Source organism: Trichoplusia ni, chromosome 9, assembly GCF_003590095.1.
Source record: "Trichoplusia ni isolate ovarian cell line Hi5 chromosome 9, tn1, whole genome shotgun sequence".
Lineage (NCBI taxonomy): Eukaryota > Metazoa > Arthropoda > Insecta > Lepidoptera > Noctuidae > Trichoplusia > Trichoplusia ni.
In genome coordinates, this window is record NC_039486.1 from 8,734,708 (window position 1) to 8,753,485 (window position 18,778).

The following is an 18,778-nucleotide window of genomic DNA, read 5'->3' on the forward strand; positions in this document are numbered from 1 at the left end:
ATTGCACCACATTAAAGTCCAATCTCAAATGACGTATATTTACTTTAATGTAGCGTTGACACATGTAATTTACACATGCGAGCCTTCTTCCTAGTTACAGTAAATTGTTTGACCATGAAGGATTTCTTATCTGAACTACTTATGTGGTATTATATTAGTACACTTAAAAATAAATCATGTTCAACAACATAAACAAGAAGGTAAGAATAAACAAATTAACGTGATAAATAACAATTCTGTACAGAATCCCTTACCTTGTTCAGCGTAGCGTACGAATTTCGCTCCCGATCAGTTGGCAGATCCAAAAAGGCGATGACCCACACCTGACACTTGCATGAAGTTTCTTAAAGGGAGTCCATAATGTTACGAGGTCTGACAAAACCCAGATTGCTACTGAGCAGTCTCAAGCAAACGTAGATCGGGATGATTTGGTTAATCACTAAATCAAATTCTATCATAATAAATTATTAACGTCCTTTTGGTGTGGCTTTTGACCAGAAAACACAAGGTTTAAAAATAGTTTACATAGTACGTATAGTAGGTTAGTATCAACAATAATAAGTACCTATTAGGTAAATAACAAAACCATATCATTTCAAAGCATATATTTCATAATCTCGCGATATGCTCAAAGATTTCTATTTCTATAATATTGTGCTCGTGAATTTCTCAACAAACTTGTGCTTAATATGTTTGTATACAAACTATATTACTCATGCTCTCAAGCTGCCAACAAAAAAGGCCGTGTAAGTTTAAAAAAATAAATTTCAGGTACTTGTAACAATACTTTGGCTGAATTAACAACTTGTTAAAGGGATTTCTTATAAACTTCTGGCTATGGAAATTAGTATTGGTTACACATTTTTAAATTGAATTTTCTTTCTATTCTATGTTTAATTTATCGCTACTTCTAAGTTCAACAGCAAACGTGGTTGTACCATTAGTGATTGACGCAGTTAGAAAGACAATAACAGAGCCTCTTGTAAACATTCATTCCATTATGCAACGATTCATAGCTACATTAAAATAACATTTCCAAAAATATTAAATATATCCTTACGTTTGGCAAAGAGATGAGTGCTCTCCTTTCGACCCATTGTAAATACTTTTCGTTACTTATCATTATAAACAATTTCATGATATTTATAACATACTGAAAATCTCACAACCCATATTCTATAATATCTGTTAAATGTGGTTACTACAACAATGTTAGTGAAATAATTTATTAACATAATGTTTCCAAAATAACAACAAAATAATATAAAATAATAACCAATAGACAACAATAATCACTGAAAAAAAAGGATTTACGATGACCGTAATCAGGTACGCGAAAAAAAATGTAAATATTTGGCTTTTGCAAGCTGACTGCGTTTTGTATGGCAACACTCTTGACTTGGTGCACCTACTAAAAATGGTCGTGAAAGTTAATTGTAGAGTAAGCGTGTCAAAACATACTCAATTTATAACTAAAATGTTCACAACGAGTAACAGAAAACCTATGAAATACTTGTACTTTAAAGTGTATAAACCATTTGTAAATGGTTTACAATTTCCGAAAAAGTATACACCTTTTTTGAAATTATACCGGCCCTGTACTCCAGGAAACATGTCTTAAAAATTGTGCGTAAGTAAGTAATAGTAATTTGGAACATTATTTTGGCTTTATTCAAGAAAGCTTAATTGAATATATTTCGGCTTTAGTAAAAATTGCATATCAAACGTGCGTACTGGAGACAACAGGGCGCTTGTTATTTTTTGGTTGTTTGTGACATCACTTTGAACTAACAGAACCATATTTAGTAAGTTTTATGTGTAAAGCCATAAAATCGACTAAAGCTAATTGGTGGGTATGCGGTCTCTTAGGTAAGAGAGTAGGGAGGCGGTGCCCTTAGCGAGGATCGCGTGACGCGGCTGGCGGAAGCAGTTGCCCATCAACTCCAGGGTCCTGAAAAAACGGCATTGTTCAAAGAAACGTGACAGACCGGACACTCGAAAGAGGCTTTATTATTATTCATAAAGTTCACAAATGTTAAGTTAGACAAAAATGATCACTAAAATACTCGCGTTCTTGGTTTTACCAAAAATTTGTGTACGTTATGGGTGTAATTTTAAAGTTTGCTTTAGAGCGTCTAGTTCTTTCAGACGATGCGAGGCACATTGCAGGTAATAATCGTAACTTGCACGCTCGCATCGATATATACATTTATTTACTTACTCTGAAGAACAAAACATACTTGAATATATAAAATTAAGTTCAAGAATATGGCTAGTGACGTAACAGCGTGTCAAAAACATAGTATCCAAAATCAGTTATTAATTTACCTGTATAACATTAAAAAGTTGCCGTCTACCTTATTTCGGTTTGATATTTACTCTTTATGGCAGTATAAACAATTTCTTACTTCTGACCAAGATAATTTATATATTTTTTGTTAAGAACAAGGTTCTTTTAAAAATTCAGAATCGTTGGTATAAAATGTCATGCAGTAGAACATTATGATACATATTATAGTGATAGTTATTATAATTTTTCAATGGATAATAGAACAGTGTTGGAATTTGTAAACTTTTCCTTGTATTGTTCAATAATATTTACATTTACACCAGTTAGCCACACCGAGGTCGCAAGTATCTAATAATAAAGAATAACATTTTTACTGTTCTATTCTTAAGTAACATATGAAACAAAAATGTTACTCACTGAGAACCGACGACCGATATTTACTTAACGGTTAGAGTTTGAATCACAGAACACGTTTCTGTGCAATATTTGTTTCATTGATGAAGAGGTAATAATTCGCTTACAAAATAAAACCTTAATATATAAAACCAAAACCATGTATTCAGAATCTTTGAAATCAGCAACCGGAGTCTTAATCATGAACTGACGTGGCGGATAGTTGGATCAGAATCTAGTCGGGAAATCTCCTTAAAAACGCTTGAGTTAACCGATGCCTCTTTTAAGAATAAATACTCTTTAAGTTAATTTAACACAAACATTACACGTGTACAACAGACTCAAGATTATTAAACACCGTATTTTCCTTACCTGAGATGTGTAAAGTTCCCCAGTTCCGGAGGTACGGTGACGATATTATTGTTGGCCAGGTCCAGTACAGCCAACTTCTTCAGCTTGGCGAGAGCGTCAGACGACACGTTGATCTCATCGATCTTATTCTCGGCAGCCAGCAATATCTCCAGGTTTTCCAACTCGTATACACAGCGCGGGATTTTGGTAAACCTTAACAATAAACAGCGGAGTTTAATATACTATCGAAAACTTTTAGCATCGCATTTACTGATAGAATGGCACTATTAAAATACCGCACGTTTTTATGGGTACAACTATAATATCTATAATATTAATTTTTAGTATTATGTTTAATATTATAATCGTGTTATACGAAAAATGCTTTTATAATAATAAACGCTTTAGATCAATGTAGATCGGCCAAAGTAAAAGACCAATTAATACCAAAGCGCTAACAATGATTGCTCTAGCGGTGCGGTTCCAAAATACAATTCCTATGGGAAGATCTGCAAAGATACTTCATTATCAATCTAAAATTTGAATTAGATAATACTCACTTATTATTAGAAATGACTAGTTCCCTCAAGTTCTTGAGATCGCCCACTTCCTGCGGCAGCGAGTCGAGATTGTTCTTGCCCAAGTCGAGGTATTGCAGATGACGACAGGAACTGATTTCAGGCGGAATACTCGATATGTTGTTAGAACACAACATCAGCTGCGATAGCGTGTCACTAATACGCGCGACACTGCAAAGATAATTATCCTTAACTTGACGAATAACATGACGGAAAAACACATAGGAAAGTACATAAACATATTTATGAAATACATAACCCAAAATTCTACACACATCTGTTTAATTACATCTATAACTTCTGATGCTGCAGTGAAGACAGTTGCACTTTGTATCTACATATAGGTACATATGTAAAAAAGCTTCAACACAGGATTACGACCCACGGAATTAGAGAACGACAGAGGCGTTTCTTTCTATACGTCAATGCTTAGACACGTTAGTTTCCTTGCATACCCAGTCGGTATCGACGTCAGCTTGTTTTTGGAGAAGTCCACAATATGGACTTCAGCGTCCGCGGCGGCACTAAACACGTGTTCGGGAACGTTCGTCAGCTCTCGCCCCGCCACCATCAATGCTTGGCTTTTCTTGAGAGTGTACCTACAAGTCAATACCGTTTATGAGCACCAAAAACACGTACTGTCGTTACCGAAAAGAGTAAGACAATCTATAGTTAATGGCTCTAGAACTATATACATTAAGTTAGAAATAAAATATATGATGATAGTTGAAACATTAATTCATATATTTAAAAGAATGCGGCAGGTACATCCATCAATAATTTTTTGCCACAGCAAAATGATATCCTAATTGGAACTAGTCTTTTTTTAAATCGACTATTAACAAAAAATAATATTCCATGTGCATACTTATCAGGCCAATCATCGGGAGTGTATCGTGTTTCATTGACGACCTCTTCAGTAATGCGATCGCGCAGGAACTTCATCATCCGCTCCGTGCCGCCGCGGATCACGTCCTGCCTCACAAACGACAGCTTGTTGCCCTCCATGTTGATGCTTTGTAGTTGAGAGAGCAGACCTAGGTTTCTTGGTAGCCTGAAAAAGAGTCATCATTTAAGTTACATACAACTAGATTAGGACAAGCATTCGTGGACCGCATAAATGCTAGTCCGAACCGTCCAGACGTAGTGGACTTAACGTGCAGTACCTGTGCAATTTGGCGTTAGTAGCGTTATATAAAAGCGCAATCACAGAGTCGAGATGGAAATTCTAGTAGCTACGATAATTATTTATGGTAATATATTAATATTTCATGCAAAATCTCCAGATATCATAAATTACACATTAAAACTCAATGGCACAACACAAAAACAGAAGACAGATGACTTAAACATTATATATGAATAAAATTTCACTACGACGACGTTTACATAAAAACGATGCAAACTTACCTCTGTTAGTTTAGGCTAGAACTATGTACATACACATATCTAAACAAAATAAGTTATAGGAACTCACTTATTTAAATTGTTATTAGTAAGGTCAAGCCGTTTGAGTTTCTGTAAGAGTGATATGTTCTCGGGTAACACTTCTACTTTGTTGTCTCTTATGTTCAAGACATTGAGGTGCTGCATCTGATCGCAAAACTCTTCGGTGATTTCCTAAAAGAAAATATAACAGTCAGTTACAACACTTACAACGCAGTCCGTGATTTACAATTCGCGTATCCATAACAGGAAGCCAAAACAAGAAAAACAAAACAGACATTTTTTTAAAAGGCTTTAATTAAATAACTATTTTGTTTCATCAGCAAAATTGATAACGGTGTTTCCGAATTGAAGTCTGGTTTAAAAGCTGGTAAAAACTTTTTTTTAGTTTCTTGCAACTATAGATATTGAATAAACATAATTTCGTTTATGAACTGTCGTTACTGAATTTACACACAACAATGTATGTAGAAGCTTACCTTAATGAAATTGTTAGCCAGATATAATTCTTTTAGGGCCGTGCACCCGTAAAAGTCGGGTAGTTCTTCTATGTCGTTATGATTCGCGTCTAATATTTCCATTTTCCTCAATTCACCCAATGGAGGAAGCTTCTTCAAACTATTATTACTGATGTTCAATTTTTTCAAGTCTAAAAGCATATTGTTTTATTGTAAAATTTTGAATTATGTAAAAAGGGAACCATTGCACTCTTATTTCGTTATGAACAATATTCTAAGTAGGTACCAATGATCACATACAATTAATTTACTACGAGTAGGTATGTTTACAATGCATTGAATTCTCCGTGGCGTAACAATCATTTACATAAATGTTTATTTTGTCACGTAATTAGCTCATTAAAAAAATCTCAACAACAATAACGCACGCTTCAATACTTTGTATAAAACGACGCAATTTTAAAGATATTTATGATGGTGATTTTTAAGATTTATTTACAAAAGAATAAACTGAGGAAATTGTTAATTGCATTTTATTAGAGGTATGTGTTCTATTAATCATCTTGATAGCTCGTTTTAATTGCTCCATTCAAACAAGCTCTCTAACAAAGTTATATATGTATAAGTAATTTGATACCTTAACTGTAGAAAAAGTAAATGAAGACATGGCGTCATACCAAACAGAGTTATGAATATTCAGATTGTACAAAATAAATAATTCCGCCTTTCACATTTTAATCGGAATATTAAAATGCAGGTCATTATTTGTATAATCTCGAATGACTACAAACATTATCATTTTCTCATTCTTAAACTGCATTTAACTTATCAGCAAAATTATGATAGCCAGATAAATGTAAACTCTAAAATGATAACAGTAGGATTTATTTTATAGTGGTTATATAAGTCTTTAGTTAATTACCTCGAAGGTTTACAATGTCAGGTGGCAATTCTTGGAGCTCATTGTGTGATAGATTCAGTTCCACTAATCTAACCAAATAGCCCATCCCTGGTGGTAGCATTGCCAGTTTATTATGAGATAGATCCTGCAAGAAGCGTCAATTTTATTAGTTTCTCCGATAATTATCTTCTGTTTATACATTTTATCGAAGTTTTGTTTTGTAGGTAATGTTGAACATTCCTTAAAACTACAAGCGAAACCTATTGTTCAAATGAATGGCTATTTTTCTTTCATCTGGATATCAAAATACAGTAACACTAACTTATATCATAGAAATGTCCTTAACATACTCACAAACCCTTCAAATTGTACTACAATGAGCAAATATGTTACAAATTATGCATTTTCCTTACCAGAAAGTTCAGCATCACCAGATCCCCAAAATCAGGTTCAATTTTAGCCAGAGCATTATGGGATATACTCAGCCAACGCAAGTCAGTGAGCTTGTAAAACTCAATAGGTAGCGTGGTTAACTTGTTGTGAGATATGCTCAGACTCATCAAGCTTTTTAACTCCCCAAATTCCGCTGGAAGACTGGTAATGGCATTATCATGGAGCTGGAAGAGAATTAAGTCTGTTAACTGTGTAATATGAGAATGGATTAGAATATTATTTATTGTACACCATAGAATTACAGCAGTGATTCTTAGAACATACAGTATAAGGGTACATAAGCGGTCTTATCGGTAATAGTGATTTCTTCCAGACATCCTTTGGATGGACAGGTAAGTTATAGTAATTTATTACTGCAGGTGTGGAAAAGTACATTTGGCATATGATGGCTACCCAAAATAATGCAAAACAAACAATATTGTTTTAAATACAAAATCCTACTTTTATACACTTACATTCTAGATCACTAAGAAACCTGTTTACTGTATGCTCTTGATGTTAGTAATAACATTAGCATACTATTGAGAAATAATTTACTATAGTGTGTAAAAAACCAGAAATGCATATCTCACTCACCTTGAGGTTTACAATATGCTGCAGAAACTTGACATTGGGTGATATTACTTTTATTGCATTGGAACTAAGGTCAAGGGTTTTGAGAGGCTCTGCATTCCACCACTGGTTGTTGTCAGATCTCGAAAAGTCTACTTCTTTTGTTTCATCCAACACTAAGTCATCAATTTTCCAAACATTATCTGGTACTGAAAGATCATAATTCTTAATTAATAACAGTAGTATCTAAAAGCTGTTGAGATAATTTATAAAACAATAACTACTACCTAGTAGATAGAAAGTGATCACTGCCTAAACAATTTTCTTTTCTAAGTAGGTAATTTTACTGAAAATAAAACATGAAATTTATGTAATTTCGCCATAAGAAATATATGCGCCATGTAATTTCAGTGCATTTTATGACAAGATCAATAAAATTATTTGATCGTAATGCACAGACTTTGTAACGTGTTCCGTAATATTACGTATAATAAATTGTTCAGCCTCACCTGTCCCCAGTCCCCTATTGCTTAAACTGAGTTGTCCGGTCCTCTTCGCTGATTTAATCAAACCCATTGATAATTCATTTTCGTCCGCCTTTTTGTCTTGAAGATGAAACACAGGTCTATTACAAATTTTAATTCGGGATTTCGAATGCGGTCTATTAGACATTTTAATGATTTAACAGACTGGCGTGTTGTATTTTGTTGCTGAACTACTGAAGCGATAACATCATTGTTTTGGTTGAAGTCTTCAATTATTAAGCTGTATATACAAGCACGCTTAACCACTACGTCTGTTTATTTATATGTTACCACACTACGATTTTCAGGTGTAAACGCTTGAAAAATATTTTAAGTTGCACTGTGGACTAGTACTGTTTAAAAGATTATTTTAAAACTCTAAAACAATTCTAGAATAAGCATTTTCCCAGCTTTGCATGAATAAAATGTTTTTATTTATTTATATTCCTACGCACTGTGAACAGACCTTTATAGACACGAAATGTCAAAAGTGACATTGTTGATAACAGATAATGTTGAAGAATGTAGATTATAATAGGCACAGATTGTAACTGAAATTTATCTAAGAAAAAGAAAAATATATTACAATATAAATACTCATATTTTAGTTAAGTCATATTTTTACCTATAATATTAAATTTTCAAAAAATAACAAAACGTGGTCAGACGCGTTAATTTTACGATAAAACTACTTTGGAAGAAGAACATAAAAAGTTCTTATTTATCGACACTCGTTTTTTGCCTAGACTTTTCGGTAAAGGTAAAATATAATTTCACAATATTTTTTCATGCTACCAAACAAAAACGGTGGAGCAATGCCATCAAAATTAAATTATGTTCCACTGCTCTGTGTTAAATGTTAGCAAGAATCTAACAAAACTGTATCCTTACCATTAAAAGAGGACTTTACGGGTGGCAGCTCTTTCATCTCGTAAAGATTTTGATTACATAAATTATTATCAATATCACACATTTTTATCTACATGAGGAAAACATGAAATTAGAAATTTTCGTTTTTATTCCCTATTATATTGATACTTATATTGAGCTAAAACTATTGTTACATATTTTAACTAGGTGCACCCGAAATAAGAATTCATTGATAGGTGTTGCTTTTTAGCTATTTTATGACAATCAAAAAATTGAAACTGTCACGGTAAAATCATTTTTTTTTTATCTACAATCATTTCGAAAGTAGGTTTTATTTGTATATTAATTCATGTGTATTCACAAAAGGGTCAACAGTCCTAAAGGAAGGTTTTATTGAAATTATTAATTGCACCGCATACATTTCTGTCAACTAATGTTAGTAACATTGGGTAGATTAGGTATCAACTTGTAACTAAGTAATAGATTAAAATTAGAATTTCAGAACGACACAGAAAAGTTTAACTTTTCAAACATCTTTAAGTACCCAGAATCTTTCAAGGGCCTTAACACAATTTCTTCTATGATTTTAAGTTAAAGCCACTTTTCTGGGGTATCGCATGGCATCAAGGATAAAAGCTGAGAGTCGTGCCATGCATTTAAAGTGCCTTGAACAAATTGGCTCCCCGTATCTCACGTCCATTATTTTCAGATTAAGATTCAAGATACTTTGTGGGTGGGTTATATCATAGGTAAATTATACCTACATTATTTTGTACTAGATGTTGCCCGCCAAGCCCTCCTACTACAAATAGAAAATTAATTAGTAGAAAAAACCATATTACACCCTTCAAAAACGACAGGCCAAATTGAACAATAGAATGCCCTTGCTTATGTAGAAATTGTTATATTTATAAATTATTGCAAATATTTCTTTGAATTAAATCAATCATCATCATCATCATCACCAATCTCCAAAACCTGGCAGCACCGATAAAGTTACATCACGCAACTCTGCTTTCAAATTCGGGGAACTTCATCTAATTTACGTGTGGTTTTCGTAAACTAACGTCTACATTACCTCAAGGCAATCTCGAAAACTTTTAATTACATTAAAAACATGATACAGTCTGAACTTTGACACTAGAAGCTTTATAACATTCGTGGAATATTTCCCGAGTACCTACGTAATTACGGGAGACGAGTAAGTTGTGTTAGTTCTCTAACTACCGAACTTATTTGAATAAATAAAATGGTACCTAGCAGTAGATATAATTACTTTATTTTGTAAAAAGTTATAACTATACAGGATTTTATTGTCGATCGCATTCACAAATGGACTAAGCTCTCAAGCTGTCTCAAAGATTGAGTAACACTGCCTTGGAGTATAGACATATCTACTATCCAGTCGTAATCTTACAAAGCCTTATAAAGAGACTGAATGAAAACATTAAAACAATAGTGATTGAGCAAGGTAATGATGGAGCGAGATTAGAATGGGCTCTTTCTTCCGTGTCGATGTGTTGTATTGGTGACTGATCCCGGACATGTTCCCGTTCTATCAAGGCACTCTCCTCGATGCTTCTCCAGTATAGAGACGCAATGGTCGCTAGGCACTGAAAAATAAAAAAGGTTAAGGAAAGCAAGCTTTATAGGTACAGACCTACTATTAGGTAATTTATTACTTAAGATTGTTTTTTTTTATTTACTTTAGGTGTTCTTAATAATTTGGTTCTATTAAATACCTACTGAAGAATTTCATATACTTATTTTGGCGTAGAGAGACGTCTCTAAATAAACGGCACTACAACTTACTTTAAATTTAATTTCGTTCTTCTTCAAATGATGTTTGGTAAGTTTAAAACTCAATCCCAAGGTGGTAATCTCGAGTTGATCTTCACAGATTTGGTATTCAGGTTCCAGAAGAGCTGTGGTAGGTGCCGGTTCTCCATTGATATACCAACTCAGTTTATTTGATGGACGAGACCTATCAGATGTGCAATTGACTTTAACGTCATCTCCTAGACGGTACGTGGATTCCAGGCCGGTTAAAACCGGTCCATTGGTTGGTAGAACTGAAATGAATACGAGCATCACACAATACAATTACCACAAAACATTGTTGCTTACTGATGTGAGAAAATATAATTTATAATCCTCCTCAGAAAATGAGGAGTTGTTTCATAATCCTCATTCTAGGCAAAGTTAACAGTACAAAATATGAGGAATTTATATCTTTTCTCTGCTTGCAATGAAATCTAAAACAAGTAGAATATCCCTCTATTTTTCAGGATCGTCGTAAGTAAAAGCACAGATTGGTATAGTACTACTTAGAATAAGTTTTCATATGTTTTAAAATGACATTTACTAAAATATTCTATGCTATGTAATCTGTAATTTAAATACACAACACAAACAAAAACATTGCGTGTTTACCGACGACGTCCATGTCGGCGTGACCGGACACGGTGGGGAAGAGCGGTCGCTCGCCGGAGACCTCGCACCGGTACCGGCCGGCCGTGCCGGATGCCGCTGCTGACAGCACCAGGTTGGAGCCGGATGAGTCCCATTGCTACAGATAGGTATATAGAATAGTATAGAATAAAGTTAGATACGGCCGTATGTTCAGTAAGTACGGAACTTGATGTATAAGAATGTAGTCTAATGTGGGGCGAACTGGCTGTTTCTCGGCAGATGTTTTGGACACTCAGGCATTTTATCTACTTGAATTTCTTCGAAAAATGTAAACGTAGAGAGGCGTTGTTAGTTTTGGAATTTAGCACCTGTTAATGTATCTTGTATTACTCCGGTAAAGCTATCAAAATTTACCTCAAGCCATCAGCTGAGACGCCTGAGACTAGACGAAAAAACATTAAATTCTAAAATATCCCCAAATTACTGAATTTCGCAGAGCTCAGAATCATCATTGTAGCTATATTTAGGCAAAAAATGCAAGCTGACCTCGACGTCAACTCCTGGCAGCGGGAACTTCCTGCGCGGCTCGTGGTCGCGCGGCACGTGCCGGAAGAACTCGCGCCCGTCCTTGTACCACTTGACGGAGTACAGCACGTCGGCGGGGCCCAGCGCCCAGCGGCACGACAGCGAAGCGCGCGTGCCCAGCGCCACGTGCGCCGGCACGCGCAGCTCCAACAGTTTCAGCGATATGATACATTCTAAAACCATAGCAAAAACTATTACCTGCAAAACTGTTATTTCTACTGCTGCAAATGCTAGTCACAAGACAAAACTACAAACCGTACTCTTATCTCAAACAAGATTATTTTGTCTCATTTCCCCTTGACAATTCTAATAATTTAGGGATGACTGGCATTTGCGCGCGCACTATTCTGTACATAATTTATGTTCAATACCAGCGTCCCACTGCTTTGGTGGCGTTAGCGATTACGGATTCTAATATTTTAGAATCCAATCCAATTTTCCCCACGTGGTTTTCCTTCACCAATCAAAACAAAATAATTACCAAAAAGTATTAGAAGAGTGAAGACGGTCAACACATGAGACCCACAGTAGCCAGACACCATCTCTTCAGAAGATACCGGCATCCCAACTCGATGTTACAATTCAGCTTCTTACTTTCCATTCCATATCGCATCATCATTAATGCTGAAAAAATAAGATAGGTACGCTTTAGGTACACCGGTTCGGTTAGCTAAAAATTACTAAAATTCCGAAACACCAATTACTACGTCACTGAAAAATAGTAGCACTTCGTAAATCTTAAAAGTTTACCTACTTACACGGCACCGAAAAGTCTACGACTTTGTAAAACTGAAAGGAATTTAGACAAGTTTACTAAGGTATAAATCTTCACTATGGGATTGAAATGCTGAGCATATTAAGATCATCATATTTTAATCGAATACTTCGTCTTAAAGTAATATTGTGGCAGAGGCGGACGCTCTACGCTGGTATCACGTTTCCACAAGCGTAACAATATTGACTCAAGACGTGGCACTCTGTTTTGATATACTAAAACGAAAACGCTAAGGAAAATCACCATATAGATTTCCCTAATCTTATTCAAGGGTCATTATAATCTTATGATCACAAGCACAGTACTTAGCTATGTCAAACAAATGAAAACGATTGGGAATACTTAATTGAGTGGGGTATTACTTGGGCACTCGAATATGAATAGAGCTTCACCAATCAGCTCTCTGAATATTCATGCCGAAATCAACGTGCATTTCAGATATCGAACGACCGGAGACCTTTTAAAGAGCACTCGAAAGCGAAGTCTTTGGGTTACATTGGCTCAATTAATTAAAGACAATAAATGTTATAGAACATGAGTATACGTGGCCACGGCTTTTTAGGATTTGTGGAATCCTAAAGTTTATGAAAACGTAACCCTATATTGACGCTGTATGAACCGTCATGGCAAGACGTATTTGACTCTCAAGCGATTTGTTTTTCTTTAGCCTATTTTAATAAGCCCGGAACCCTCAGTGCGAATACGTCTCGCACTTGACCGTTTTTGATTATAATTTCAGCAATGACCACATTATGATAAATATTTGTCACAAAGGAGTTTATTCGTCATTTTTGCATTATCCTTCCTTTTTTTAATTGTAGTAAACTAGTAAAATGAAGTTCATTAGTTATGGTTATAATAGTACCAACTAAATGTGTTGTTTCGTGCTCTTGGGCTGTTCCAACAATTTGACGGGCCGTTTCTAAAATATCATGTTACAGATTTCTTAGAATTCAATAAATCCAGTCTCTGTTCCAGAATTTGGACTGAGTTTGGTCACAGCAACACAAAAATATTACTGAGTGAAATGCTATTTTGTACGTTTTGTGTTGTCCTATTAAATTATTAAGAACCATATGTCCTTGCTCAATAAGCCAAGCATTTAACCGCTGTGCCATGTCTAGACTACGTTTGTCGGAATGTTTACAAATTATGGTATTAACAATGCATGTAACTATGGAAATATTTTTTAATTCACATTGATATAATCTTTAAAAAAGGAACTAAAACTATCCTCAAAAGTACCTAAATGAGAATAAAAACATAATAAGACCAATTTTTTGTATTTTTATTTTATTTCTGAATATACAAAACATTAATTAGGGTGATTTAATGGATTTTTTATTCACCATAAACATGCATAAAGTAATTCCATAATAAATAATTCTGGTCTGCAAGTCAAGCCGAAACGCAAAAAGGCCATATATCTCTACAACAAAGGGAAAGAAGTGCGAACCTACCTCAATAACCTGATAACACTGGCATTGTTTAAAGATTCACTTATCACAACACATGAAACTTTATGCGTTCAAACTTTCACCGTTAAATTATAATATAGTAAAGCTCAGCCGGCGTGTATCTTTAGCGGCCGATCACAATCAAATAACGTTGACTTAAGGTTAACACATTAGTGACCACCTCCATAAAGCTTCAGGTTTGGATATAAGTAGGTAAATACATCTAAGGATATCTGCATTCTGTTGCATTCGTTTATTTACTTTAAAAAGTTTAACTACCTCGGTGAAAATTTTTGTCTTCATACTCGGTTTTAAAATAAAATTTAAACAACGATAAATTATATACCACTGAAAGAAATCAGTCGTTCATTTTTTTATGTGTTAGTACCTATAAGACTTGTATTATCTTTTATAAGATTGTTTACCATTTTTTACCCTTGAAAGGTGAACTATGTGCGAATGTTCTTAGATTTGTCTGTTGAAAATCAGTCTGGAATCAAACCTGCACATCGTGCATACATAGAAATCCGAGGCGACCACGACGTACTTTACTGAAAATGTCAACTGGATATTGGATTTTAAACTGCAACTAAGGATTATCGACTTTTAAGGCCATCTTGTTTCATACTCAGAATTCATATTACGATAGAGTGTAACTATACCGCATTATAGTTGAATATCGACAGAGCCATTACATGGAACGACAAATCGTTGCCCTAATACGGTGCATTGTAATACTGCTATTTGTATCTACAATCAGGAACTTTATGAATCACTAGAGTAATGTCATCGGGAGCTTTCACGATCGCCATATTATTTGACGATTGTTAGCTAAACTTGGTGCTGTTGGGAGCGGCGGCGCTGCCCCTAATCATACTTTGCCATAACGGTGTACACACTGCAAATTGATCTAGGACTGGGGGCCTACCTCTACTTCTTAATGTTGAGTTCATGCAGTTGTGGAAGAAAAATGGATGGCTGTAAGGTGTAGAGCCGTGTAGAGCAGCATCTCTCTCGTAACACATTAACGTAATGGTTTCTTAGGTTCATCATGGTCACGGGCAGACTGATGCCATGTCAAGACGAACGCCATCTCAGTCTGCCCGTGACCATGATACCTGCAAAGGTTTCGAAACGTCGGGAACTAAAATCTAAAATTAAACCGCGATAAAATCCGTAAAAGTAGTTTCATTTCAACATTAACGTAATTTTACTATATGCTTTGGTTGTTGGTAGGCCCCCTGTACTATGCCATGCTAAAGTGAGGATGTGATGTCATCTGTCGGTGTGGCTCCATGTCCCTCTCTCACTACTAAAAGCGACTTGTGTGCGCAGAATTGTAGCACGATCTTAGTTGTCAACAGTTGGAGGTGCAAAGGTTTATAGATACCTCTACAAAACAAGTAGATATATATTTTTGATCATCTGTTTTTTTTCTTATATCGCCACAGAGCGTTACCTTGTATGTTCCATGACCCTTTTAAAATTTTACCATATCTATTTTAAATACGGTTTTCTATCCGTGCGGTATAATTTAAAGACATACGATTATACCTTGAAGTTCAAATTACAAAAGGGTATCAGTGGTCCACTTTACTGTCAGCGAGAAGTCCATTTCGGTCGAAGCCTGTAAGGGAAGGCGCAAATATGGACAAACACAATGCCTTTAAATTGCACCAAAATGATGAATGCGCCACGGGTTGTTTAGCTTCAGCGAGAGTCTGATTCACACTAAATAAAATTAAGTCACTATTGAAATAGTTGGCAGGATTTTATAAACGATAATATTAGGTACAAATAAGTACTTAGTGAGCTCTATAAAAGCTCAGTAGTGGCCTACTTACTTGCCATTTCTGTTTATTTAAGCCCGTTTTAACGTAAACTTTAACAAAAATGAGAATAGGTTTTAACCATAGAAATCTAAATAACAATTACCTTGTTATTTAGATTTCTATGGTTTTAACGAACGAAACCGTTCCATACATAATGTAACAGACAAATGCAAAAAGGAATAATTAAAACAACTCATTAGCTTAAACTCGTCGGTACTTGGATCAAGAACTCCGTACTTTCGTCTCGGTCTAAAGAAGCGTGATGACACTGATGCATGATGCGAAATTATTTCTAAAAGCAAATGAGGACTTCTAAACACTTATTTGGGATTTATTACCTACTAAGTTATTGCTAGGAAGGAAAGACTCAAGTTTAAGCTCTTTAGTTTTTTCCAAGTTGACGCAACTACATTTGACGTTTTATAAGATAAAATAGTCCTAGATAGGTGGATAAGAAAATCGTCAACCACATCTACAACCAAAGTACCTTTTAAGAATTATATGTTTTGTTCTTTTCAATGCATTTTTATTTGGACTAAATGTGTCCACCGAACTCCGATCCCAATTATAAGTTTGTCGTTGTATTATAATAATATAACGTCGATAACATTAGATATTTAACGCATAAACGCGTTACTAAACACTGAAGAAATTTTTATTATACAACATGTTTCAATGTGATCAAACAAATTAAATCCTGTTGTATCTATTTATTACAATTTATCTGACTAAAAATTCATTTGTAACGCTTGTTTATTTGGCGCCGCGTCGGTGACATACCAAGATTTATTTAAATATGTGGATAAGGTATGAGGAACGCGATGCAATTAGTTCGAACTTTGAATTTGGTCATACCGCAACGAGAGTCGACGGAACCTCACACAAATGAGCTAATTTGTTCTGCGCCACCGCTTTTAATGACTTTTTTGGGTCGTCCCGAAATCTCGTTATTTAGTAAGCTCTCCATGTTTATTTATTAGCCTTATTTTTATCTTGTTAGCGTCTTTTTATCTGCGTGAAAATACATTAACACTTCGCTATTGAAAAAGGAAGTTTTCGGAATACTACTTTATTTGAAGGATGCATTAATGACAAGTTGATTTAATATCATGACCAATAAAACCTTTTTTATTTACCGTCCAACTTAGGTATGCTTTTACACATAGGTATGTATGGTCTTTTCGAACGATAGTCGCAAACTAAAATATTCAAATGTATTCAAAAGGCAATTCTTCGTCATTTTTATCAGGCTTAACGGCGCAATTGCTTAGGTAATGGTTTGTACCCCATTTTGATGGGAACTGATGCGAGAGAAATGCCATGACGTCGTCTTCGCTCCTTTATAAAAACATTTTCGAGGGGAAATTCATCAGACAGTTCAGGATTAAGGTCCCGATAAGGTTTGAGAACAAGAAATACCTTTACAGTTCATACCTTAAATATTTTCTCAGTGATATAAGTTGGAAATAGTTTTGAGTAGTAACATATTGATCGTGTTCTCTTTGAATTATAAACTATTTTTTTTATCATTTTTCTGAATAAATCGTTACACCTAGTAATATTTTTAGCAAAAATAATTTTATATTGCAGTTTACCTAATATAAATACAATATTACAGTGTTAAAAATGTCGGGTTGTATGAGAAGCAGTGTAAGTGCTACGGCTATCCTGATGTTCTGCTGCTTGGCCCTAATATGTGCGGGGGCGTCAACGAGCGGCCGCTGCAAGATCAAGCGCCACACACACAAGGCACTGCAGGTCGATATGAACGGCCGCAGGTGCTGGGATGACGTCAAGATCAAAGGCTGCGGGGGATATTGCTTGACGTATGAGGTGAGAATTGTTATTGTAGCTACTGTTAACCAACGAGGCTGTTGATTCTGTTCGACAGTAACATTTTAGGGCTGAATCAAAATAAAAATCAGAACAAAACTCAATTTCGGGAGTAAGCTTTCAGAGTACAGGAAATTATTCAAGTAATTTATAGTGTCGTAGGTCTGCTCAAACCCCATCTCGCCCATATGTTGAAAACCATCCGGCAAATACGTATTTTAAGAGGTCTGCTACACGGTCCCTGAAAATAACTATCAGTATACACCCTCTGTGATATTCATACAGGTTAAATTATTTGTAAAGTCAAGTTTCATAATCATAATGTATGTATGTATGTGTAATACATTAACCCTACAGATTTCCGACTGGCAATTCCCGTACAAACAGTCCCATCACCCTGTGTGCGTGCACGGTGATCGCAAGCATGCCTCCGTGAAGCTGCGCCAATGTGATCCCGGCGTGCAGCCCGGTACCGACATATTCCACTACGTCGAAGCTACGTCATGCAAATGTCAGGTATGTAATATATATAAGAAAATTTATAAATTGAACCTTGGGTGAAAAACTAAACGGGCTATGGAGTAGCTAGAGTAGATTTTGGGCTGTAGTAATAATACGGAGCTACTATGTTATTTTTTCATAATCAATTTGTTTACAGGCTTGCTCCTCAGAAGACACCAGCTGCGAATGGCTTCCTCCTGACTCGTCACTTCTTGGGGGACTTGTATTGAGGGAGGAGATAGAAGAAGAATTGGAACAAAATATTATTTAAAATGCAATATTGGCTTCATTGTGAAATCCTAAAAGATAAGCGTTATGGAATTTATGGACTAGAAACTTTCATATGCTGCAAGTTACATTTATAGATAAATTGAACATTAAAAGATTAAATTCTAAATTTTAAGTACTTATCCATTTGTTTAATTTTCTTTCCATATGTTTGAGAGCTAATAGTTTTTCTTTACACCTATAATAATTGTCTTAGTTACCATCAAACGAGCGGTAGTTGGCATTAAGTATTATTTTACAACAATTGTTCGGTCATTTTGCAGATTTGGAATCCATAGA

The 18,778-nt window shown here is 35.1% G+C and overlaps 3 protein-coding genes across 8 annotated transcripts; 1 reads left to right on the forward strand and 2 right to left on the reverse strand.

Annotated features, from left to right (window-relative positions):
• Nucleotides 1–590: 590 nt before the first annotated feature.
• Nucleotides 591–9,063, reverse strand: LOC113497774 (leucine-rich repeat-containing protein 40-like). Of its 2 annotated transcripts, none has more exons than XM_026877480.1 (12): nt 8,838–9,063; nt 7,932–8,027; nt 7,447–7,631; nt 6,831–7,034; nt 6,439–6,562; nt 5,538–5,707; nt 5,090–5,232; nt 4,481–4,666; nt 4,068–4,211; nt 3,595–3,783; nt 3,056–3,247; nt 591–1,951 (listed from the first exon to the last, which is right to left on the reverse strand). In XM_026877480.1, the coding sequence occupies exons 1-12, from the start codon at nt 8,917–8,919 to the stop codon at nt 1,843–1,845; spliced, it is 1,824 nt and encodes a 607-aa protein (XP_026733281.1). In that variant the 5' UTR covers nt 8,920–9,063; the 3' UTR covers nt 591–1,842. The 2 variants fall into 2 exon arrangements, with proteins under 2 accessions (XP_026733281.1, XP_026733282.1); XM_026877481.1 differs by having other exon boundaries at nt 7,932–8,187.
• Nucleotides 8,838–14,426, reverse strand: LOC113497776. Of its 5 annotated transcripts, none has more exons than XM_026877483.1 (6): nt 14,049–14,426; nt 12,295–12,437; nt 11,775–11,986; nt 11,250–11,385; nt 10,629–10,888; nt 8,838–10,429 (listed from the first exon to the last, which is right to left on the reverse strand). In XM_026877483.1, the coding sequence occupies exons 2-6, from the start codon at nt 12,374–12,376 to the stop codon at nt 10,214–10,216; spliced, it is 906 nt and encodes a 301-aa protein (XP_026733284.1). In that variant the 5' UTR covers nt 12,377–12,437; nt 14,049–14,426; the 3' UTR covers nt 8,838–10,213. The 5 variants fall into 5 exon arrangements, with proteins under 5 accessions (XP_026733284.1, XP_026733286.1, XP_026733283.1 ...); XM_026877485.1 differs by lacking the exon at nt 14,049–14,426 and adding an exon at nt 13,046–13,147; XM_026877482.1 differs by lacking the exon at nt 14,049–14,426 and adding an exon at nt 12,951–13,147.
• Nucleotides 14,427–17,260: 2,834 nt separating this feature from the next.
• On the forward strand, nt 17,261–18,621 carry LOC113497150 (thyrostimulin beta-5 subunit-like). Its single transcript, XM_026876548.1, has 4 exons — nt 17,261–17,277; nt 17,496–17,710; nt 18,068–18,226; nt 18,369–18,621. The coding sequence occupies exons 2-4, from the start codon at nt 17,504–17,506 to the stop codon at nt 18,480–18,482; spliced, it is 480 nt and encodes a 159-aa protein (XP_026732349.1). The 5' UTR covers nt 17,261–17,277; nt 17,496–17,503; the 3' UTR covers nt 18,483–18,621.
• Nucleotides 18,622–18,778: the final 157 nt, after the last annotated feature.

Bases quoted from the DNA above. Each gene is read 5' to 3' on its own strand.
- LOC113497150 (XM_026876548.1), top strand. From the start codon at position 17,504: ATGTCGGGTTGTATGAGAAGCAGTGTAAGTGCTACGGCTATCCTGATG. The intron at 17,711-18,067 runs GTGAGAATTGTT...TTAACCCTACAG, and splicing joins GATATTGCTTGACGTATGAG to ATTTCCGACTGGCAATTCCC. The intron at 18,227-18,368 runs GTATGTAATATA...ATTTGTTTACAG, and splicing joins CTACGTCATGCAAATGTCAG to GCTTGCTCCTCAGAAGACAC.
- LOC113497774 (XM_026877480.1), bottom strand. From the start codon at position 8,919: ATGTGTGATATTGATAATAATTTATGTAATCAAAATCTTTACGAGATG. The intron at 8,028-8,837 runs GTAAGGATACAG...TTCATCTTCAAG, and splicing joins CGTAAAGTCCTCTTTTAATG to ACAAAAAGGCGGACGAAAAT. The intron at 4,212-4,480 runs GTATGCACATGG...ATTGACTTGTAG, and splicing joins CCCGATGATTGGCCTGATAA to GTACACTCTCAAGAAAAGCC.
- LOC113497776 (XM_026877483.1), bottom strand. From the start codon at position 12,376: ATGCCGGTATCTTCTGAAGAGATGGTGTCTGGCTACTGTGGGTCTCAT. The intron at 10,889-11,249 runs GTAAACACGCAA...TATTCATTTCAG, and splicing joins CGCCGACATGGACGTCGTCG to TTCTACCAACCAATGGACCG. The intron at 10,430-10,628 runs GTAAGTTGTAGT...TTTATTTTTCAG, and splicing joins AGAACGAAATTAAATTTAAA to TGCCTAGCGACCATTGCGTC.